This window comes from Diceros bicornis, chromosome 16 (assembly GCF_020826845.1).
Source record: "Diceros bicornis minor isolate mBicDic1 chromosome 16, mDicBic1.mat.cur, whole genome shotgun sequence".
Classification (NCBI taxonomy): domain Eukaryota; kingdom Metazoa; phylum Chordata; class Mammalia; order Perissodactyla; family Rhinocerotidae; genus Diceros; species Diceros bicornis.
The window spans coordinates 19039400-19059203 of NC_080755.1; the positions used below are offsets into that span (position 1 = coordinate 19039400).

Sequence of the window (19804 nt, forward strand, 5' to 3'; positions counted from 1 at the left end):
GATTGTGTTGAATCTGTAGATTGCTTTGGGGAATACTGTCATCTTAACAATATTATCTCTCAATCCATGAATATGGGATAGCTTTCCATTTATTTAGATCTTCTTTAATTTATTTCAAAAATGTTTGTAGTTTTCATTGTATAAGTCTTGCTCTTCTTTTGTTAAATTTATTCCTAGGAATTTTATTCTTCTTGGTTCTAATGTAAATGGAATTGCGCTTAATTTCATTTTTGGCTTGTTCATTGCTAGTGTTTAGAAATATAACTGGTTTTTGTACACATATTATTTCATATCTTTTTTTCTATTAAAATATTGTGAACATCTTTCTATGTTAGAAAATATACTTCTATAACATCATTTTAATGACATTGTAATATTTCACTATGTGGATATACCACAATTTATTTAACCAGATCCTTATTATTGGACATTTAGGTTCTTTTAAATGTAAAAAAAAAAAAAAATATTTCCTGGATATAAATCTCCACAAGTGGAATTGTTAGGGCAAAATTTATGCACATTGGAGTCATTTGCTAAGCAGTCCTGAAAAGTTATGAGGTTTTCACTTCAACCAAGGGTGTGATACTTGATTCCCCTAATTCTCTTCAACTTTCGGTTTTATCATTTAAAAAAATCTTTGCCAGTTTGATAAGTGAAAGATGAGTCTGATTGGTGCTTTCCTTGCATTTCAATTCCCAAGAAGGTCAAAAATTTTTTTCATATGTTTATTAGCTTAAATTTTTTTTTTCTGTAAATTGTATTAGGTTTCTTAGCCCTGAGTGTTCAGCTTTTTCAAATTGTTTTGTAAAAGCAGTTTATATATTAGTCACTAATCTCATGTCATTTATGGTATAAATTTTATCCTCCCTCATTTGTTTTCTATTTTTTGTTTAGTTATGGTGCTTTTGATGTACAAACTTTTAGTTTTTGTGTAGTCAACTTAGTCTTTATGGCTTCTCCTTTTGGTGTTATGCTCACGAATTCCTCTCCCCTTCTTTTTATTTTTGAAGAACAAAGAGAAGGTAATAGACACACTTCCTTCCTCCTACAACATATCCCAGCATTTAATAAATATACTGGTCAGTTCTCTCTTCTTTGAACTGTACCATTTTTATCCCTCAGTCTGCTCAAGCAGCGCTCTCACACCCTCCTTCTTTTTTCCTTCTCCATCCTTCAAAGCTGCAGTCCTACTTCCTCTGGGCACTCCTGTCCTGTCCGTCCTGGCCGGCAGCACTGACACCCTCCTCTGATTGCTTAGAGGGCCTATGAGGGCTCTGTTTGGGTGAGTTGTCCTGCATACAAGACCAAGTCTCTGCCAGGCCGGGGGCGGGGCGGGGGGTCGGGCGCCGGCGCGGGGGGGCGGCAGCGTCACTGCTCGAGTAATTTACTCAACATCTCTTAGTTTATCTGTAAAATTTGGCAGACTGGGCATCTAAAGGATTTCCTCCAGGGTACCCTTCCAGCTTGGCGGACTACAACTTGCGCTATTGGCTGTCTTTTACACGTGTATGTTCCGCCACTCCCAATTCCCCGTGAGCTCCTTTGGTCGCGGTATGTGGCTGCAGTGCCATAGATAGCGTTGGCGCACAGTGTTTGAGAATTGACGAGACTTGTCTTTTAACGATTGGGACTTGTCTGGGAAATCACAATGTCTTTGATGTAAGTTGTGCAGCCAGTGGCGGTTTCCTTTGCTGTCTCGCTCAAATTTGCTGCAAGCCTCCTTCCCCCTTATCCGAGGTCCAGAGCCGGCTTTTGTGACTGGTCTGAGACCGTGAATATCTGGAGAGGAAAAATATCTGATTTCTGCCCTGGCAGTGGGAAGGTAGGGCGGTCCCGCACCTCCCCCCCCGTCGCCGCAAACCACCCCCCCATCCCCGCAGCCGCCAGAGTGGGAGCAGGGGAACGCCTTTTCGCCTTCCCCGCCCACGAAGTTTGCAGCGCGCTTGCAGAGACGACATCTGCTGGCCCGAGGCTGAGCGCTGTCAGTTCCTGATCCGGCGGGTGCCCGCTCCAGCCGCCGCAGGTTCCAGAACAGAAGAGCCGCCCCTACGCCGCAGGTCCTCCGCCGCCCACACGCGGAGCAGCGCCCGCAGGTCGCGTGAGGATCGTGTCGCCGGGACCGCGGTGCCCCCGAGGCAGGAGGACCGCGCGCGGCTGGATGGCGGCGGCCGCGCAGGCTCCGGGAAGGGCACCGCGGCCGGTCCTGCTGCTGCTGCTGCTGCTGCCGCCCGCCGTGTGCGCGGCTGCTCGGGAATCCCCGGCCGCGGCCCGGCTTAGCCTGCACCCGCCCTACTTCAACCTGGCCGAGGCGGCGAGGATTTGGGCCACTGCCACCTGCGGGGAGCGGGAGCCCCGCGGCGCGCGGCCCCGGCCCGAGCTCTACTGCAAGTTGGTGGGGGGGCCCACCGCCCCGGGCAGCGGCCACACCATCCAGGTAAGGTCCCGGGAGAGAGCGAGGGGCGGCGGGGGGCGGGGGGCGGCCTCCCTCCCCGCGGGTGCCAGCGACCCGGGGCGAAGGGATTGGGCCCCTTCCCCGCGCACGCTAGGGACCCCAGGCGACAAGGAAAGGCTCCCCCAACCCCGGCAAAGGCCGGCGAAGTGGGCGGTGCCCCGGGAGTGACCGATCCCGTGGGAGCACCGCCCGTGCCAAAGCCCCGCCGGAGGCGGAGATGGCTAAAGCACGCGAGGTGAGTGAAGCTGAGGTTAAGTTTGGGCGAGCAAAGGAGAAAAGTCCGAAGCTGCGCTCTAGGCATGCGTGGAACTGTGGTCCGGTCCTGCCTCCGTCACCCAGGTAGCGCCGGGCCAGGTCCTGAGTCCCCTAAGGCTTCACTGGAGCGCCTCCTTCGAGGCCCTTCTTCCCGACCTTATTTTGAGGAGGTTAGTAGCGGTTGGCTTCCGTGGTGTATTCTAAGAGAGAACGTTTAGGTTATATCACTGTCACTCCGATGTCACAGAAAAGATGCACTTCACCCCACTGCCTGAAGTGCCACCATTCAGTCATTTGGGGCCAATGAGACTTGAAATGGACAGAGGTAGGCGTGGCGCTCAGAGTCCATCGGAAGTTCTTACCGCGAACACCTAGTGTAAATGATAGTGTCGCTGGTGCTTAATCAGCATCTGGAGGTGTGTCAGATCTTTACACGCGATCCTCACAACAGCGCTGGGAACTGGATCAGGTGAGCAGGTTAAGAAACGTGCCTGTGTTGTAAAGTACGGCAGCTGGATTTGAACCCAGCCCTGACTCTGAATCCTCTTTACACTCAGCCATAATTGCCTCCCTCCCTCTCCTGGGAAGTATTGCTGAGAAATAGCAAAGAGTTGCGGGAAGAGGGAGTAATTTTGGAGCTTGGGCTCCAAAAGCCAAAGATTATCATTGAGAATCTAGGTCAGTGTTTTAGAAACTCTTTTGACTTTGCACTTCCGTAAATGACAAGTTGTTGAATGTGCGATGGCAATATATGCTTATTTATTTATAAATTATATGCATGGATTACATTATTAATATATTGTGTGTACTATAAAACATGCAAAATAAAAATTAAAAATATTTTATAACAATGATGAAAATACTTTTAATTTTCTTTATGGACCGCCCCAAATAGTTTTGCTTTCTCTAAATATTTTATTTTTGATTGTGTATAACTATTTATAAATATATAAATATTCAAATGTAATTATGTGTATAATTATTTTGACCAGTTTAGTTTAGCACTTATGATATGGCAATTCAAAGTTGGCTTTACATTAGTACTTGATTTTAGTGGTTGTTATAGCTGAAAATATACCTCAAAAAATATGTAGATTCAAATGGAAAAACTGCATTGATTACTGAATTCCAGGGCAGGCTACATAATTTACAGAGTCCGGAGCCAAATGAAAATGTGGAGCCCCGTGTTCAAAAATTATGAATTTCAAGATGGTGATAACAAAGCATTGAACTAAGTGAGGGGCCTTTCTAAGCGTGGGGCCGTGTGTGACTGCGCAGGTCTCATGCTGTCTGAGTTCATTAAATCATGGTACTCATATTTCTGCCCCGTCCTTCAATTATTCTAAAATTTTTTTAAAAGTATAAACTTGGTCAGTAAATGTTCATTTTTCAAGTGGCATTCAGTACTTCCTGGTAGGAAGGTGTTGTGTTTTAATGTTTTAAACAATAGATTCAAAACACATTGTAAGTTTTCTTTTGGAAAATGTTAAAATATGTTACAAAATTCTGTTTCCATGTTTTTAAAATGTGCAAATATGAGAACTTTTAGAGTAACACAGTTCCATATTTTCAGCAACAAAAGATGAAACATTTCCAAATATCTATTTTTCAAAATGCTCTTTACAAAATATACATTTGTTTAGAATAGTATTTACTTTTTCACATTGTTAAAACAACACCTTTACTTTGATGGGACAGAGGAAGTACCTCTATTGTTGTGTAAATATCTATCAGGTAGTATATTACTGACAGCCACTTGTCATCCCAGAAGAAGTCAGCAAATCTGGAATTCTTGTGAAAAAAAAGTGTAACATCTTTAAATTTAAAAGGTCTTTTAAGTACTTTACTATGAGATAACCAGTGAACTTGTGTAATCAAAAGAATTTCACGGTCGCTCCCCATTTCAGTACAAGATCTATTCTGCTATTTAGGAGACTAGAATCCACGTGTCCACTTAACCAGGTACATGTAAGCTTTCATGTGTCCTGGTCAGATGATAGCCAGGTAGAACCCCCTCTCCCCTTGGACGCTCAGAACATTGGTGACTTGTGACCAGCTGGCTTGTGAACTGGGTGAAAGCCCCTAAGCAATCTGTATATTGAATATTAGTAAAACTGAATTTCTTCATTTTTAAGTAAATTAAATAAGTTTTAATATTCCCTTCTTGCACCCCACTGGATTGCCTGGCACACCTAACTTTAGAGAGAACTGTTCTAATTATGGGGAGAGTAAATGCAAGGAGACAGACGGTATTAAAGATATTTTCAACTGTCTCCTCTCCCCTAGATTTGCCTAGGAATGGGCCAACCCTCCTTCTCCTCAACTGGTCTTTTTATTAAGTGCTCATATGTTGACACTGCTGTTTTGGAGGTCCAGCAAAAGTCGCTTTTCCTGTTCTGATTGATTTTCCAGAATAGATCATTAAACCTGGGTTCACAGTCCTAGACAGAGTAGGAAGTAGCTTTCTGAGGTCACTCAGCAGACTGCATTTCAAGGCCACGGGGTAGCCTGCAGAAAAAGAATGCTATCTGGTGTTACGCTATATTCTTCCCTAAAAATAAGGGGTGAACAAAAGCCCTGCTGAGTAGTGCCTTCTGCTTTCACAGTTGAGGGCTTGAGAAGATGCAATGATTGCTGATGTGAGAGGTTCTAACCTAAGGAGGAGAGATGTGTCTGGGAGACCAGAAGGGGCCAGGCTGTTAGACACTTGCTGTAGCCCAGGGTTGGCAGCAGCTGGTACAGACCTGCCTTTCAGAACAGTGAGGGGTAGTGGCAGATGGGTGGGATAAGGGAAGAGAGATTATGATTAATCAATTGGTTGTCCCAATTGTGACTATCATCACAATTGATGATCGTCTTGATTCGCTCACGTGCAGCTCAAGATGGGAAATAGAGAAGAGTTAACTAAAATAGTTGTATTTCTTTGAACTTTCTAAAAATAAATCTTTGAGCCCAGCCAGGGTTTAGAATTTCAGGCCAAAAAGATTTTACAAAAAATGCAAACAATACATAAAAGTCATGTCTTAGACTGAATCCTGGGTTTATGGTCCCGATTCTGTAATAACAATACCGATACTTGAATGGTAGCATGTGTCAACAGGCAGGGCATTTTAAAAGTCTGGATTTTGTTTGTTGTGTGAAAAATGTTCACTTTGGTTTCTCTGGACTTAAGATTCATTAAGTAAGATTTTATATTCTTGTTACTGCTCAGCCATTAAGCTTTTGGTGTTTGAGAGCTCTGTGATTAGGGATCCTGACTGTCTGGTTCACAGGGGTGAACAGTGCTCAGCAGTGCTCAGCACAAAGCCTGGAGCAGTATAGGTGCCCAGAAAATGTTGAATGGAAGGATGGTGGAGTGAAGATGCCGCTACAGACTGTAAAGAAGTTATAGTAAAGAGTAGACAAGAGAAATATGGAAATTAATTCTATTCTGTTGAAAAGTAATTACAACCGAAATATGTCACACTTTGCGCTTTAATTTTAAATGTTTACTTACCTATGAAATCTAAAGAGATTATTATTTACTGACATCTGATAGAGATGGTGATAAAATGGAAGTGGAAGGCTGTGTCGAAAATATGACCTTGTGTTAGGTTTAGCTTGGCATAAACAGTATACTCACAAGGAATGAAATGCACATATTTACCAAACATATGATCTTGATTTTATACATTGACAGTTCAACACGTCTTTTAAGTGTTTCTTTGTTACACTTTGACTTATGCACAGGAATGAGTATCTAACCTGAATGATATTGATGGAGAAGAGCACACACATGAACTATGGCTAAGAGTGAGAAGGTTTGCCACAAAGCAGTCTCAGTTGTGTGTTTGTGTAATTTGGACTAATGGCCGTAAACAGGAAACTCCCTTCATTAAGCCTCTGTTTATAGCCCCATTGTGTTTGTTAACTTCAACAAGGGCCTTTTCCTTTGTGAAACTGATGTATATCTTGAGCAAGGGCTGAGAAATCTAAGATGTTTACTGTGTCCACAGATATATTTGTAACAATTATTAATGATAAGAGTTATTTTGAGACTTCAGACAAATGACAACAGTCAGCAATTTAAGGATGAATAATCTTTCTTTTTAAAAATGGTTTTGCTAATAGTTGTTCTGTGTTTGTGGGCATTAGCCAAAGTTTAGCAATGAAACTTTATGTACAAATAATTTGAAGAAGACAAATGTTAAATGTTTTCCTTTGGAGAGCCAAGGTCACTCACCAGCAAGGAAATGTAGTTCCACACACCAGAACCTCGGCAATTTAAGTGTGTTCCTCAGCAAATCACAGATTACTGAAACTCATGGGCCTTCTAGGTTGCTGGTGTCGGGGGAAGAGGGAGAATCTCCCTCTGCCCTTTCCCTTAAGGTTCTTATGGCTGGCCAAATAATTAACAAGACAGGTTAGCAGGAGAAAATAATACCAAGTTTAATAACATGTATACATGGGAGAAAGCAGGGACACTGCGTTTCTCAACACAATAGCAGAAATTCTCATCTTAAATACCATGTTCAGCCAATGACAAAGGAGGATTTTGGGGGTGGGGGGAGTCAGTTACAGGAGATTACCACTAAAGCACAGTAAACAAGAGTAAGGTTATTATGCAGCTTTAAGGCCTCAACTTCCACACTGATAAGCCTCTAGAAATGAGGCCATCCCCCTCTCTTCTCAAAACAGAGAGGGAGATACCTTTACAAATGGAGACTTCCGTTGTAAATGTAAATGATTGTCTGGCAACTCTTCGCAGGGTCATCCAGAGAATGTGGCCAGAGAGACAGAACTTCTGATAAGAGGGGCTTGTTGGTGCCTTTCCTATTGTAACATTTACCCTACGTTATCTTTACAGCCATCATGATAGATCTGTTCCAGGAAGGAGCCACCATGTCAAATTCTTTAGGCAGTTAGTGGGGGAGGTCAAATGTCCCTAGAGAAAACAACCAAGGTAAAGAGAGAGATTTCAGGGTGGCCAAATCTTGATCTCCCACACTGGTGAATAGTTGGAACTGGGAATATTTAATCTTTGAATTGCAAGAGTTTACTTCATGCTCCGAATTACTCGTGCCATTCAGAGTGTGGATCATTTAATCCAAGAAAAAGAAATGTACAGTCATAGAGAAAGGAGAGGACAAAATGTTATTAATTTCAGCCCCTTACTTATAAGAAGACTACCTAAACCACTACAGAAAGATGGCTTTAGTGCACCTATGAATGTGAAAACTACACATTTTCTTCACATCTTTTACCAAAACTAGATTGAAGCATTTGAGTCATTTTTAACAGCTTTCTGAGGCATAATTTAGTTACCGTAACATGCATCCATTATAAGTGTGAATTCAATAATTTTTAGTAAATTTATAGAGTTGAGCAGCTTTCACTAGAATCCAATTTTAGAACATTCCTGTCAGCCCCAAAAGTTCTCTTGTGCCTGTGCACTCAATCTCTGCACCTGTCTCCACCAGTCTGATTTCTATCTCTGAAGATCTGCCATTTCTGGAAATTTCATATAAAGGGAATCATATAACATGTGGTCTTTTGTGTCTGACTTCTTTCACTTAGTGTAATGATTTTGAGGTTCATTCATACTATTGCATGATTTAGTAGTTTGTTTCTTTTTTCTTTTTCTTTCTTTTTGTTTTTTTGTGAGGAAGACTAGCCCTGAGCTGACATCTGATGGCAATCCCCCTCTTTTTGCTGAGGAAGATTTGCCCTGGGCTAACATCTGTGCCCATCTTCCTCCACTTTATATGGGATGCCGCCACAGCATGGCGTGACAAGTGGTGCGTCAGTGCATGCCCGGGATCCAAACCTGCGAACCCCGGGCCGCTATAGCGGAGCATGTGCACTTAACCACTACGCCACTGGGCCAGCCCCATAGTTTGTTTCTTTTTAATGCAGAAAATAGTATTCCATTCTCTGGCTATACCTCGTTTTCTTTATCCATTCACTAATTGATGGACATTTGCACTATTTCTAGGTTTTAGCTCTTTTAAGTAATGCTGCTCTGAACATTCACAAACAAATCTTTGTGTGGGCATATGTTTTCAGTTTTCTTGGTCGATTTCCTAGAAGTGGAATTACTAGATCATGTAGTAAGTTTATGTGTAAGTTTTTGAGAAGCTGCCCATTATTGAAATGGGGTATTGATGTCTCCAACTATTATTATAGAACTATTTCTCCCTTCATTTATGTCAATTTTTGCTTCATGTATATTTGAGGCTCTTTTGTTTGGTGCAGATATATTTAAATTGTTGTATCTTTTTAATGGATTGGCTCTTTTATTAATATGTAATGTCCATCTTTATCTCTTGTAACAATTTTTGACTTAAAGTCTATTTTTGTTTTTCTGAGAAAGATTCACCCTGAGATAACATCTGGTGCCAATCTTCCTCGTTGTTTTTTGCTTGAGGAGGATTAGCCCTGAGCTAACATCTGTACCAGTCTTCCTCTACTTTGTATGTGGGTCACTGCCACAGCGTAGCTGATGAGCGGTGTAGGTCCGCGCCTGGCACCCAAACCTGCAAACCTAGGCTGCCGAAGTGGAGCACACCGAACTTATAACCACTACGCCACAGGGCCAGCCCCTTAAAGTCTATTTTGTCTAATATTGGTATAGCCACCTCAGCTCTCTTTTGCTTATTATTTGCATGGAATACCTTTTTCTGTCCTTTCACTTTTAACTTATTTGTGTCTTTGAATATAAAGTGAATCTCTTGTAGACATCATATATTTGGATCATGGTTGCTTTTTTTAAAATCCGTTTTGCCAATCTCTGCCTTTTAATTAGTAAGTCTAATCCATTTACATTTAAAGTGATTATTGATAAAAAAGGACTTACTTCTGCCATTTTGCTATTTGTTTTCTGTATGTCTTATATTTTTTTGCTTCTTCAGTTCCTCCATTACTATCTTCTTTTGTGTTTAATTTCTTTTTCTAATGTACCATTTTGATTTCCTCCTCATTTCCTTTTCTCTATATTTTTCAGTTATTTTCTTAGTGGTTACTCTGGGGATTACAATTAACATCCTAAATTTATAAAAATCCAGTTTGAGTTGATATCAGCTTAGCTTCAATGGCATCTAAAACTCTGTTCCTATACAGGTCTTTCCCTCTTTATGATATTATTGTCACAAATTATATCTTTATACATTGTTGCCCATCAACATAAATATATAATTATTGTTCTATGCATTTGTCTTTAAAATCATATGAAAAAAAGAGTTACAAACTAAAAATATAATAATGCTGGCTTTTGTACTTACCTATGTAGTTACCTGTACTGGTGTTTTTTATTTCTTCATATGACTTTGATTACTGTTTAGTGTCCTTTCATTTCAGCCTGAAGGACTCCCTTTCACATTTCTTGTAGGCCAGGTCTACAAGACCTGGTTGTTGAGCAACAAACTCTTTCAGCTTTTGTTTATTTGGGAATGTCCTAATTTGTCCCTCATTTTTGAAGGATAATTTTAACAGATATAGAATTCTTGACTGATAGGTTTTTTTCTTTCCACACTTTAAATAGGTCATCTCACTGCCTTCTGGTTTCCATGGTTTCCAATGAAAAATAGGCTGTTAATCTTATTGAGGATCCCTTGTATGTGATGAATTGCTTCTCTCTTGCTGCTTTTTAAGATTTTCTCTTTATCTTTTGACGGTTTGATTATATTGTATCTTGGTGTGGGTCTCTTTAAGTTTATCCTACTTGGGGTTTGTTAAGTTTCTTGGATGTGTAGATTCAAGTCTTTCTCAAATTCAGGACGTTTGAACCATTATTTCTTCAAATATCCTTCCTGCCTCTTTCTCTTCTCTCTTTCTGGGACTCCCATAATGTGTATGTTGGCCCACCATTTTATGGTGTCCCACACCTCACTTGGGCTTTGTTTATTTTTCTTCATTCTTTTTTCTTTCTTATCCTCAGGCTGGATAATTTCAATCGACTTATCTTCAAGTTTGCTGATTGTAGGTTTTTGAATAGATTCCAGAGTTCTGAAAAAGTTCATTCTGACAGTTTTTTCCAGATTAATTGTTGCTTTGGTGGAGGGACAGATCCTTGAAGCTTCCTTCTCCACCATTTTTGGTCACATCCCCACGTATTTTTTTGAGTGCTTCCTTACTTTCTGGTACCATAAGATATTCCAGGGTAATTTTTTTTTTTTTTGCAGGGAAAGATTTTCCCTGAGCTAACATCTGTTGCCAATCTTCCTCTTTTATTTTTCCCTCCCCAAAGCCCTAGTGCGTGGTTGTATATTCTAGTTGTAAGTCCTTCTAGTTCTTCTCTGTGAGCCACCACCAGAGCAGTGGGAAATGAACCCGGGCCATTGAAGCAGTGAGAGCGCCAAACTTTAACCATTAGGCCATCAGGGCTGGCTCCCCGGGTCATTTTTTATCTTCTTTGCTCCAGCCTTGGGACCAACTACATTTCCAAGGAGCTCTGGTTTTCTTGTTGAGGGTGGTGTTTAGAAATCAAGATCTGGATATGAGGTGTGCTCATTGTTACTGGCATGTCATTGCTCTAGATCTTTTCAGTGGACAGAGCTAGGAAATATATGTATATGTACTAATTCCTATATGCACATACATCCGTATTAGAAATGCAGTTGATTTTTACATATTTGTCTTGTATCCCATGATCTTGCTGTAGTTTTTTAATAAACTCTTTAGGATTTTCTACATACAGAATTACATGTATTTTATTTCTTCTTTTTCAATCTCTATGCCTTTTAATTTCTTTTTCTTTTAACTCATTCATTCATTCACAAACACTTATTAAGTGGCTCTTACATGCCAGGCACCATGGTAGATGCTGAGGATACAAAGATGATCCAGACATAATCTTTCTGTAGATTACTAGCCTTTTTATGGCCTAATTTTCTTAAAAGACCAGGAAAACTATTATGAGGGAAAATATAATATCACCTTATTGTACATGTTATCAAACTACTCTCACTTAGAGGTGAAAAACTCTGGCTCTACAATCATGTAGATCTGAGTTTGAATGCTAACTCCACCAGCTCTCTGACTTTGGGAAATTGCATAATCTCAATTTCCCCATATAGAAAACAGGATTAATAATAATGTCTATCTCATGGGTTTATTGGGAGGATAAAAACACTTAGTGTATTTCCTGGCACATTGTTACTGCTCAATAAATGTGTTTTTTTTTTATGGAGTGAAAAAATTCTTAATTAAGACTTCTAAAGTGGTAAGCTACAAAAATGATTTGTCACAATAGTCATTTAAAATTTTTGAGTAAAACATTCTTTTAATAATGAGATATACGGTGCATTATATACTGAGCATATTCGGCATGCTAAATAATCCTCAAGCATAAAAGCTTCTAGAGCCTTCTATATAATAGCGATGTTACATTGTTTTGGTACTGTGTAAATAACCAGTTTAGATATTATTTATTTATGTAGGGACACATTTTTTTGTCAGCTAAAGTGACATTTTTTGGGGAGGTATTAATTTTTTACGGTTAATTTTGGTGCCAATAATACATTCTTCCAGATTATAAATTTACTTCTGGTTGTGATTTAGGCTTTCCTGAAACCTGCATTAGCTCTTGCTCAGCATTCTGGAACCATTTGCCTAGTGAGGAAAAGATTTAGTAAGTGGTACCTCAGTGGTCTTAGTCAATGGAACTGCCTATGGTTGTGCTGTATACATGGGCTCCTGGCCAAGGGGCAAGTGGGGGCTGAAATCCAGCCTGGGCAAGGCTGTATCTGCTCAGAGGCAGGGAGCCTTTTTCTGCTTCACAAAAACGAGTTGTTTGCGTGAGCTAACAGGGCCTTGATTAGATCCCTCATGCCAACAGGGTGGAACCTGCCCTGGGGAAAGCCAACTCATTGAGTCCCCTGTGTCTTGCCAGTTTCTCAATGTCATAAGCATATTGTATTTCCTCAGTGGTTTTCCCCTCCTAGATGCTCAGAAAATACATGTGGAATAAATAAGTGAATACTAACTAGAGAGAAATATGAATTTTAATTAGATTATCTATACACATCTTAACTGTGAGAAGTAGGGGAAAGAAGTAATTGTTCATTATTTTCAAGTTGCACCATATCCTGCACATACTGTGTACAGGAGTGATACCAAATAAGGGGGGCAGAATGGTGAGTAGGGAGAACAGCCTAGTAAACAAGGGTCTTGCTCCCCTGTTTAGTGCAGGGTATTAATTTAACACATACTTATATAACACTTACTGATGCCAGGTACTGTTCTAAAGCACCTTACACATACTGACTTATTAATCCTCACAACAATTTATGAAGGAGGTACTCTTAGCATGCTCATTTTACAGATGAGGAAACTGAAGCACAGAGAGGTTAAGTGATTTGTTCAAGATCACACAGCTAGTATGTGGTAAAGCCAGGTACTCTGGCTGCAGAGTTCATGTTCTCACCCACTATGCTATGCTGCCACTGCCGAGCCAACTACTCCTCCCTCAGAGTTCCAGCCAAACTTTGCACCACCTTGCTAATTCCATTCATCACCTTGGAGTCATTTATTTTCATGTCTGTATTAGATGTCTTGTTAGATCATGAGCTCCCTGAGGGTGGGACACCACATTTTACTGTTCATGTCTGTCTCCCCTGTGGCAGCTTGTCCTAGACACTTCATAGAGGCTTTTTGAAGAAAGGTTCAAAGGGCAACACCACCCTAGAATTTTCCTACTAGAGCAACACCCTGATGGAAGTGCTGTTTGGCAAAAAAATACCTGAATTTCAACAGCCTACCTTTGGAAGTCAGGTGTGGCCCTACTGTGTTGAATTTCAAAGTAAAACTGTCTGATGCACTGGCTAAGATAAATCCTAGGTCAGGGCCATCAAAAGCTGGAAGAGGCAAGGAAGGATCCTTCCTCTACAGATTTCAGAGAGAGCATGATCCTGCTAACACCTTGATTTCAGACTTCTAACTTCCAGAACTGTGAGACAATCAATTTATGTTGTTCTAAGTTACCCAGTTTGTGGTACTTTGTTATGGCAGCCCTAGGAGACTAATACAGTAACTGTCTTAGTCTGTTTGGTCTGCCATAACAAAATGCCATAGACTGGATGGCTTATAAACAACAGAAATTTATTTCTCACAGTTGTGGAGGCTGAGAAATCCAAGACCACGGTGCAGGCAGATTCAGTGTCTGATGGAAACCCACTTCCTGTTCACAGATGGCTGTCTTTTGTCTATGTCCTCACATGGCGGAAGGAGTGAGGGATCTCTCTGAGGCCTCTTTTATAAGGCCACTAATCCTATTCATGTAGGTGGAGCCCTCATCCTAATACCATCATCTTGGGAGTTAGGTCTCAGCATATGAATTTGAGGGCAACACAAATATTTAGTCCATAGCAGTAACTTTAGCTTTAAATCAGATAACCAGTCTCTCAGTCAGTCAGCGGTATTTACTGACCGTTCAGTGAGTGAGTGTTAATCTGTGTATGGGAGAATGGAGGATGCGGACCCTGCATGAGGCTCTCTGCGTGGTCCTCAGGTCTCTGCTTTTGAGAATTTGCAATCTGATAACTCAAACTGTAGTCCCTGAATAGCATAAGGAGAGCTCTTGGCTGAACAAATATTTAGGGCTCACTCACATTAAGAGTCATCTTTAAATATGAAGAACATATCCGAGGTTAAAGAAACATAATGCAGTAAGGATTTCTGAACGCAGGTGGGTTGGTGGGAGTTTGGGGACTATGGATGCCTGTGAGCCTTGGATCTTTTTTTTTTTTTGCACAGAGCCCAGAGGTTGAAAGATTCCTTTACTAGTGAGGGCTGTGGGGCCTGCATCAGGGGAAAGGGGGGTGGGATTGTAAAATGAAAGGCCCAATTCCCTATGTCCTGTGATTGGCTTTGCAGAGAGAAAGTATTGCTGAGAATTTGTGTGCACAAAAGACATTGGTGGCAAAGATTCTGTACAAGGTAGTTTGCATAGTGATTTGATGCAAAAATAAAAATTTCAGACTTACTAATTTTCCTGTATGTCTCATCTGTTTCTAAGCAGCTTTCCTATTTCATTGTGACAGCTGATCATTTAATGTATCTTTAATGTGACATTGAATTTTGAATGTTTTTAATGAGCCAGAAAAATTAATAGAAAATGCTGAGAGACCTCATTAGGAAAATCTGTTAGTAAGATTGCCTTAAACTAATTGAGTTTTCTTTCTTTTGTTTTATTTCATTATCTTTTATGTCAACTTGGTAGGCTTTTATTTGAATAAAAATATAGCTATTGAAGTCACTCTTTCTAATAGAAATGCTAGGACCCGATAAAATCATCATTCCCTCCCTCTGAGCACCATGTCCTCTCTCCCACACTTGGTGTCACATGCAGCCTCATTTTTCTTTGATGACTTGCTTTCCTTGGTTCTGGGGTGTTGTTTTTCTATGGCTATTACATATAGCAACTGTCACTGTAGCATAGGAAGATTGTCACTGAAACAAATCACAGTAGAACTGTTTGACTAACCACAAGGAAGATGAGGCCAAGGGCCTTCAGGATTGTTATGTTTGTAACCAACTGTTCTCCATATCCACTAAAGATAAGATAAAAAGGGTGGTGTTAATGTTACAGCACAAAGGATTGGGATCAGCTGTGGAGAAGAACTACCTATGCAAAGTGTGCTGCCCCACTGAAATGACTTTTACAGAGGGGGTGAGGAGTAGTCTTTAGGTCAAAATCCTGCGTGTGATCTTTGAGGCCTGACCATAGGCAATTACAAGGCTTTGACTGGCAGGCCTCATGGCGGAAAGCTGCCCTCCCCACACCAGACTTGGACACAGTGAGTGCATTGCAGTTTTCCAGAGGGAGTTGCAGTCAAGGATTCAGGCCCCTCTGGACCAGCCATGCTCGTGTGCATCTCTGCATTCTCAGCCCAGGAGCCTCTATTCAGAGGCCTCCAGTGGAGGCACTTCCCAGGTGCCTACCGAGACTTCCTTATCGGGGTGCTTTGGCTGAGGCACTTTTCCCCACTCTGACTCAGTACTTTTCTACTCCTCCTCCTTCCTTTCCCTTACCCCCAACTCCCTGGGCCCATAAAAAGGCAGGAGTCTTTTGTTTGGGACTCTTTGGCAGTGAGATAATTTTCCTGTCATCTGACCCTTGCCTCGTGCCACTCCCTGGGGAAAAATGGAGCTCTGGGGAGGCGGCCCCCTTCTTTTTTGCCTCTGGCCCGCACTGTCACAGTAAGTGAATGAAGTCTCGATTGTTACTTTCATATTGGCTCATTGTGGTCCTTGACCACCTCAACACCTGGACGCTCGACAGGAGAAGGGTGAATGTCTTCTGTGGATGATCCTTAAAGTAGATTCTTATCAACTAAGGAAAGAACTGCTACCTGCAGACATGTGTGTACACACACTTGTGTGTAGTAGTCATCCACTCCTTTATTTAACAAATATTTATTGACATCTATGTGCCAGACACAAAGGATGGGGATATGAGGGGCTGGGAATACAATTCTGAAGAAGGCAGAGAAGGTCGCTACCTACATAGAGCTAACATTTTATGGGGAGACGGCTACCAATGAATAAACAAACACAATAAGTATAGATTGTTATTGTGTCTTGGGGAGGATAAACGGGACTTTGTGATAGAGATTTTAGTGAAGGGAAGCTTCTCTAGGTCGAGTAGATGGAGAGGCTTTTCTACGGAGGTGTTGATGGTGCAGAAACCTGAGGGTTTACAGGAAGCCAGCCCCATGAAGAGGTTGGGAAAATGTGTTCCAGGCAAAGGGACCAGCAGGTGCAAGGGCCCTGAGGTGGGAACATGCCTGGTGTGTTCTAGGAACTCAGAAAGCCACACTGCCCTTGTTATGTGTTTTGAATATTATCCCTGAGTGAAACCTCTGTGTCCTTTCCAGACGTTATAAATAATTCCTTCTATTTTTGTATGTATTTATACCCCTTCTGGTCCTCAAAAGAATTTAGGTGGCTGATAAAATTTAAAAAGGATGGACAAAAAAGTTGAGGGAATTGGGACAAAGGGAAAATAAAGCAGTAAAGAGTGTAATTATTTCATAAGGAGATTAAAATAATAACTGAAAGGGAATTGAGAGGTAAAAGCTTGGTTTGAGGAACTAATCAGGTCAGGGTCAGACTCTCTCCTTGGGGACAGTATTTGGCTCATAGCAGGTCAGTAGTTTCTGGTTGAATGAATAAACTCTCAGGGAAGACATGTGTTCATAAATCTAGGCTTTGGGATAAAGCTCTAAAGAGGAAGTACTTTGGGTTTGGGACATTGAGTAGGCAGGCCTCAGTGTGACCTGGCCCGCCTTGTCAACCTGAGTTTGTTGTAGAACAGGCCACTTACATGGAACTAAAGGTACCAAGCAACCCCTTATTGCCAGTGAAATGCCAGCACAACATATGGGGAACAAGAGAATAGAGGGAGAAGTAGAAGGAAGAGGAATGTATGGAAACCACTAAAATACAGGTTTTAAAACTTCCAGAAGGAACTTCTTGGGTTCTTTCAAGAAGGAACCAGTTGGTCCTAGAACCCCAACGTACATTGTTTGGCATCATAATTAAGAGCATGGGCTCTGGAATCAATAGAGCTCACTTTGAAAGCATCCCTTCCTAAGGATGTGACCTGAGTGAGTTATTTAACCTCTCTGAGCCTTGGTTTCATCATCTGTAAAATGGGGCTAAGAATGGGTTCTGGGGAGGCCCTGAGGGATGGAACAAGTAGATTTGCACTAGAGTAGAAAAAGCAAGTCTAGATTCAGTTACACTGTGCATTCTAATGGCTGAGTTAGTAACACAGGTATCAGTCTGCAACTTCTTATTGTTTTTTAAAATCAGGAGTTCAGCTTCTGCCGTTAAAGGTAAAATTACACACACACATTTCTTTCTCTGGGGAGAGAGAGGGTCTATGTCTAGGATTACCCCTTCTCCCCATCACTAATTAACTTGTTTATCACTTTCTGGTATATTTCCTGAAGTGAGTAACAAAATAGTTTATGCCATTTTAATTTATTAATAAAATGAACAAATATTCGGTGCCTCCCCTGTGCCAATTACCATTCTAGGTAGTGAACAAGATGAACTCCCTGCCCTCAGCACTTACAATCCAATAAAGATGATCCACAGTAAAAAAAGCAAATGATATGTGTTCCTGCTCAGAAGAAGGAGTAAGAGGATAAGAGGAGAGAAATAGATGGTAGAGGGCAGCACTGCTTTAGATGGAATTGTTAGGGGAGATGTCTTGGAAAAGGGACAAGTCTGGGAGAAGCATGTTCCCTGGAGAGGGAACAGCAAGTGCAAAGACCTTGAGGCAGGAACATGCTTGCAGTGAATGAGAAACAGCAAAAGGGTCAGTGTGGGTGGAGTGGAGCCAGTGAGGGGAAAGTGGGAGGCTGTTTGCTCTAAGCACAGGTTTATCTCCTGATGGGAGTGACCCAGGAGTGCCATAAACTGAGATGCAGGAGAATGTGTGTGTTTAGGGTGTGATTGCAGATGCAAAGGCCTTGAGCAGGCAGGAGGGACCGGATGCAGTGGGGCGGGGGGTGCTTTGGAGCACAGACAGCTTCTTCACAGCAATGAGATGCCAGGCGAGTGTGTGGGCTCAGAGGCAGGGAGGTTTGTGGATTAGAAAGATGAGCAAACTCAGTAAATTCAGCAGGAGAAGAGAAAGCGGTGGGGGAGGTTTGAGGAGCATGGGGAATATGTGAAATAATTTCTAGGAGAGTAAAAGAGGGATTATATTATACCAATATAGAAAAAACACAGTCCTCAGTTGTCTGTGGATGAAGAAGTCAAAAAGCATCTTACCTGGTTGGGCAGGTTGCCCGGTGGGAGAACACTCGTTTCTCTGGCCAAGCCCAAATCTCTGAGGTGCCCTTTCTGCTACTGGACGGCTATCTGCCCCCCGCCCCCACCTCCTGGGGTCCTTCTTCCCTGGGCTCCTGTCTTGGCTCCACCACTTAGGCAACTTGCTCAACCTCTTTGTGCCTCTGTCTCCCTGTCTGAAAAAGGGTCTAATGATTGTATTCATCCTATAGATTTGTCATGAAAATGAAGAATCAGCCACTTGCCAAGTGCAAGGTGCCACGTTTGGCACATGGATGTTTCCTTTTGTCATCACTACCACCAGTGCAGTTGCTTCTGTGACTGCTGCTGCAAGTCCATTGCTAGTGGCACACCCCACACATGCCTGTCACCGTTGCCTCTGCGGCCTCAGACTGCAGTGGGTGCAAGAATCACCTGGGGTGCTTTCTAAAAATTCTGATTCCTGGCTCCCACCAGAGATGCTGATTCTGTAGGTCCACGGCAGGGCCCGAGATGTGCGCTTTAAGCAAACACCCTAGTGGTTCCGATGGCGGCGTGATCACAGTATGGACAGGGCCTCACTGAATCCTCACAACCACCACGTAAGATTGGCGGTGTTAGCCCATCTTAGCAAACAGAACACAGAGCCCAAGGGAGGCCAAATAATTGGACTAACATTTCGAAACTGTTACTGGTAGAGGCAGATTTGAACCTCCATCATTCTATTCCCCAATGCATCTCTTTGAAACCAGTTAAAAGGAAAAACCTCCAGTATTTGGCCTGAATGGACACAATTTTTGAGTAATAGGTATGAATTTTGCAGACATTTGCTTATCTGCCTTTTTTTTTTTAGAATACCTGGACCAACCTTGAGCTTATTGTTTTATAGATCCCTCAAATCCCTACCTCCAGGAACCTGGCACACTAGAGGTGGGACACTCTGCCTCTTGGTGGGGTGAAATCTCTGTGGGGGCTGCAGAGCTGGGCGCTCTCCTGTGCTGTGTAATCGCTCTTCACCCCATTATGTGCAGACATACAGGTCTTCAGTAAATTTATAAAATGCTTATCTTAATCATAGGTAACCACGCTGATGTGCTTTTGTGCCTCTCAGGAGGGAGAATGCTCTGAACAAGGTCTTTGCAAAGGAGCAATCCCAAGTTTGGAATGGATTCACTCCACAGCGTTCTCCATATCAGGGCTCCAGCTGGCTTGGGTTTGGGCACTTGAGACATTGCCTTTAAGGCACACAACCTCAGGAGCTTTCGTTAGTGATGGCTAGGAGTAGGGTTCGTGGTGGCGCAAATGTGGTGATACATAATGGGGCTGTTGATGGATGAG

The 19804-nt window shown here is 42.1% G+C and overlaps 1 protein-coding gene across 1 annotated transcript in view; it reads left to right on the top strand.

Moving 5' to 3' along the window:
* Positions 1-1896: 1896 nt before the first annotated feature.
* LAMA3 (laminin subunit alpha 3) overlaps positions 1897-19804 on the top strand; it is a 242944-nt gene continuing 225036 nt past the window's right edge. Inside the window, exon 1 of the mRNA XM_058556902.1 lies at positions 1897-2434. Coding sequence (XP_058412885.1) covers positions 2159-2434 — 276 coding nt within the window. The 5' untranslated portion in view covers positions 1897-2158. The remainder of the gene's footprint in view (positions 2435-19804) is intronic.